General features: G+C 44.5%; 1 protein-coding gene across 1 annotated transcript in view; it reads left to right on the forward strand.

The window, feature by feature from the left end:
• Positions 1-5137, forward strand: part of PBX3 (PBX homeobox 3) — a 67689-nt gene that overhangs the window by 60071 nt on the left and 2481 nt on the right. Inside the window, exons 4-6 of the mRNA XM_007471705.1 lie at positions 400-565; positions 2042-2154; positions 2932-3021. Of these exons, the coding sequence (XP_007471767.1) occupies positions 400-565; positions 2042-2154; positions 2932-3021 (369 nt within the window). The remainder of the gene's footprint in view (positions 1-399; positions 566-2041; positions 2155-2931; positions 3022-5137) is intronic.

Below are 5137 nucleotides of genomic sequence, written 5' to 3' on the forward strand. Positions count from 1 at the left end.
AAAAGAATAAGTCATTCTTTCACAAGCATTTCTTATTATTTACCTAACTTAACAAATGTTTCCTTTAGTTTTTCAGCTCCTTTTCAGGGGACTAGTCATTTATATATTAATTGGTATATACCAATTGACTATTTTTTTATGAACAGTGCTCCCAGCCATTTTAGTGTTACTGGGGCCAACTCCAAGAAGTGGTCTTATTCCAAGAGTGTTGAGAGGTTTGCCAAAAGAGCAAGTGAGCCTCTGCACCATTCTGCATCATCCCCAGGGTGTGATCACAGGCTGGGAATTGAGTGTCTTCCAAGGTCTCCCTTTGGTGTCCTACAGTTATTATTGGAAGTTTGATTTTTGTTCCTCTCTTTGAACCTCGCTTCCCCTTACTCATATCCCTGTGATTTGTAGGTATCCAACTGGTTTGGCAACAAACGAATCAGGTACAAGAAGAATATCGGCAAGTTTCAGGAAGAAGCCAATCTCTACGCTGCAAAGACAGCCGTGACAGCTGCACACGCAGTGGCCGCAGCCGTGCAGAACAACCAGACCAACTCGCCCACCACGCCAAATTCTGGTGCGTACGGGCGCTCACTCCCTACTCAGCTCAGGCAGCCTTATGCCACAAAGCCCTGTCCCACAGACCAGGAAACAAGAGCCAAACTGGGGACACAGTGGACTTATAAAGGAAGATTTATATTAAAATGCAGACTTGTTCTTGGGGTGGGTGAATGAGTGGATGGCCAGAGCCTGTAGACCCGCTGTTCACAGTGAGTGCCACTCCGTACTGTTAGATTCTGGAACTTTCACACTTAGCAGTGTTTTTAATTCAGCAGTTAAGCAAAGTGCTATCACTAACGATTATTCTAACTATATTGTTCCATGTGTCATTTTAAAATCAATAGTGGTCTGTCAAAGAACGACTGAAATAGAAGTGGGAGATTTACCTGTTGCTGTGAGTAATGAAGCTGGTATGTTGGGGTTAGGACAGCAGGGCTTTCTACCTGATGCAGCTGCAGAGTCGAGTCTGCTGTCCTTACATCTCCTTAGCACCTGTGCTGACTTGGTAGGCTCAGCACGTGGTTAGCTGATCAGGATGTGGTTAGCCGTGAGGGGTATGGTACTTAACACATGGATGCAATATCTTGGCTGCTCATACAATACATTTTGGCCAGATTTTATGTGGCATTTTTTGATGGAGTTGGATACATCTTAAAATTAGAGGGAACTTGAGTAGCAATGAAAGATGTGCGGCTAGTCCAAACAGACAGACTTGAGAAGCAATTCAAGGGACTTTTCTAAGGAGATAGTTTAAATATATCTTTAAAAATTCAGAAAGTGAGGGGTTTTTTGTTTTGGTTTGTTGTCTTCTTCCCCCCAGCCCCCAAGTTCTTTTTTTTTTTTTCTTTTTTTGCGGTACGCGGGCCTCTCACTGTTGTGGCCTCTCCTGTTGCGGAGCACAGGCTCCGGACGCGCAGGCTCAGTGGCCATGGCTCACGGGCCCAGCCGCTTCACGACATGTGGGATCTTCCCGGACCGGGGCACGAACCCGTGTCCCCTGCATCGGCAGGCGGACTCCCAACCACTGCGCCACCAGGGAAACCCCCCCGCCAAGTTCTTTTTAATGGAGCATGGAAACTGATGAAAGTTAGGCAGAGCATATGGCTTAGAAGGAGCTTGAGAAAAATGTTTCTTCTCTGGGTAATTGTCCACCATGACAGTTAATGATGGTGAAGCGCTCACTTAATGACCAAGTCCTGGAGATAAATGAAAACAAGGGGATGGTTCCAGCCCAGCTGCTGGGTGTTTTTCTGTTTGTTTTGATTCTCTCTTTCGTATGTGGGCTTCCCCATTGATAGGACTTTCCTAGATGCAAAATGAATCACAGGACCTAACTCCTTGGAGTTATTCTCCGTCCTCTTAGATCTAGAAATGCCTTATGTCGTACACAACCTTTCCCTTCTGTACCTTTTCTCCTTTCCCTGCCTCTAGGTCTTTGAGGATTATGTGTGTAGCTCTCTGTTATTCAGCTACTTAACTCTTTCCTTTCCAGGTTCTTCTGGTTCTTTTAACCTCCCAAATTCTGGGGACATGTTCATGAACATGCAGAGTCTGAATGGGGATTCTTACCAAGGGTCCCAAGTCGGAGCCAATGTGCAATCACAGGTAGGAGAAATGCCCCAGCTGGGGCCTTTCTAGCAGGGTAGGGTTTGGGCTCAAAACTCCTGACTCTCAACCCGTGGAAGTGGTCTGCACACTGTGCAGACCCTGTGCTGGGTGCTTCCGGACGTTACCATCTGCCCCAACATTTAATTTAATGAGAAGTCAAGTGAACAGTGGCTTTGGATGATTCAAACCTGATAAACTTTGTGAATGCATTCGGCTCTGGCTTGAGCTCATGGAGAGGGGTTGGGTGCATATTACTTTTGTAACAAAATAGAACAGAAAAATTGTGTGTGCCAGTGTGTGTATGCTTTTAAAATATATTACTCTGTTTCATTTCTGTATTTATTTTTTTAAGTCACAATACAAAAACCTGAGTTCTTAAAGTATATTCCAGGTTCACCTCTTTTTCTCATCCTCTTACTGGAAAGCAGCTACTTGTTTTTATGCACGTGGGAGTGTGTGCGTGTGTGAGAGGGCGAGCCAGTACACATCTTTATAAGTAGTTTCACCCACAGCCATGCTCATTTGGCTGGTGTAGATGCAAAGTTTGCATGGCCATGAAGATGTTGTTGTTTGGCTGGCATGAAAAACAAAGATGTGCGAGTTTAAATATGCAAAGAATTGTTGAAATTCTGCCAGTCACATTTGATTGATAAATTTGTCTTTCATTCAAGATGCTAAACCTTCGTGGCACACATAATTCAAATTGTTTCCTTTTGTAAGTAATGATGTTTTAATAGATTTGGGATGATGAATTTTGTTTTGTCTCACTTCTAGGTGGATACCCTCCGTCATGTTATCAATCAGACGGGAGGCTACAGTGATGGCCTTGGAGGAAACTCACTGTACAGTCCACATAATTTAAATGTGAGTACTCTGGGGAACCATATTTGAAGAGCTGTAGGAACAGCGTCAGGTAAACAGTGGCTAATAAATAAATTAATGGCCATTTTACTTGGCTTCTCATCTTTTTGGCAGGTGGGGAAGGCAGCATTTTTAGTGTACTTTTATTTTATGAACCTAAACACTGATGTTACCTTCGTGCCATTCGAAGTCCTCACAGAGGCCCAGGGTGGCTGGCATTCTGTCATCAATAGAGACTTAAGCATCAGCCCATTGAGATGCCATCTCCCACTGGTCGTGCTCTGTTCCAGGGAGATGGTGAAAAACAGGTCATTTATCTTAGACTTGAGCAGCAGGAAAAATTCCCAAACACAGCTCAGGTGAAGGGGAGGAGGGCCTCAGACAGATCAACAAACCAAGCTAAACAAAGACTCCTGTTCTTAAGAATAACTTGCTGTATTGTCAATGTGGGATGCAAAACACGTTCAGCATTTTCCATGGCCTCTCAGTTGTTAAGTACGGAGGAAATAATTTTAACTTTAGTAACCAATTGACCAGAACTTCACTTTTTCCCCACCCTGACATGGATGGAAAATAGCAAACTCACAGCACCTAAAGGGGAGCTGGGCAGACTGGGTCCCCAGGGTGGAGTGGTGGACAGAATCTGGGACTCCGGACTAGGGAGGAAATGAACTGCCCAACACATGGTAGTAGAGTCAGAAAGAAAACAGACAGAAGTCTCCCTTTTCGGGGCCTAGCTTTCTATGAGAGTAAATATTAATGATTTAAAAAGTGGTTGAGGATGTTCGATTGTAGAAGGAGAACAGGACCATTAAACACTCAAATCTTCTACATTTGAAGTGTCAAATCTTTCTTTTTGGGTTTATCAATAACTCGTAATAACCCACAACAAACCATATAAAAAGCCTTTTAGTTGCATTTCTCCTTTTTCATTTAAGTGTTTTGAAATGCTTCAGAGAATGTGCGATATCCTTATCAACATGATAAAATATGAAACTGTGATTGCCTGCAGCATTTTACAGACATGAATTCCATCTTCGCTGATGAGGCTTGATAAGGCGTTGTTGTATAATACAGTGCATAATCTCAAACCACCAGAGTAAGGATTAATTTATTTTGAAAAAAAGAATGCTTGCTGACAACCTCTCCTCCAGCTGCCACGCTGGGTAAAAATATTGTACATTTGTTGTTTATAAATTTGGATAAAAGGGGAATGATGTTTACTTCAGATGGAATATCTTTAGACTTGTATCTGCGTAAGAGATTTTCTTTTTCTAAGTATATTTTCATACCTGAGTGGTGAGAACAGCTTACCTATTAGACAGAGGAGAGGATTTCTTCGAGTCCACACCAACACACACGCACTTGTCACCGTCCAACCTGCACAGCTGAGGCTTTGAAGATCGACCGCCATAGCTTTATTTTTTTTCCTAACCTGGATTTGATATACCTAAAGCCTGGAAAATCCTTCTCCCTTCGGCTCTGGTCATCTCTGTGTGGTTGTTTGGTCCCTCTCTCTCCCCGCTCCCCACCATTTCTCTGTGGACCTAGAGGGAGGAAAGGTGCTTTATATGCAGGACTGTGCAGTCAAGCCGAAGACAGGGTTCCCTAAGAACAGCATATTGGGAGAAGGAAAAATTCCCAGCCCAAGGCTGGGCGAGGAATCTCAGTAGCCTAGCAGCACAGGCCTAAAAAGAAGATCTTTTGGATGGACTCGTGGAACGAGTTGCAGAGGGATGTGAGGGAGTCAGGGGGACCTTCTGCCCCTCACTGGCACTGGTGTGGGAGGTATAGGTCTGGGGGCAGCACAGCACGAGGCTGGTCTGTGCCGCAGGCACTGGGTGGCAGAGAGCTCACCCTCGCCTTCTCTCCAGAAAGTCCCGCCCCGTCACTTCCACTCAGTGTTCCCCAACTCACAAGCCCAGTACCTCCCTCTTCTTGACTGACATAAAAATATGTAGCGACAAGCTGTCTGCCACAGCAGAAATCTGATCAGACATTGATTTCAGCAATTGCCTCTATAGGCCAAGACATAAGGCAAATTTGTTTCTGAGCACTGTTACTGCGGATGCAGGTCTGAGGCAGGAAGGGCCAGTGGCATGTGAAGAGCGGGAGCCAA

The sequence above is a fragment of the Lipotes vexillifer genome, unplaced genomic scaffold, assembly GCF_000442215.2.
Source record: "Lipotes vexillifer unplaced genomic scaffold, Lipotes_vexillifer_v1.1 scaffold98, whole genome shotgun sequence".
Taxonomy (NCBI): Eukaryota; Metazoa; Chordata; class Mammalia; order Artiodactyla; family Lipotidae; genus Lipotes; species Lipotes vexillifer.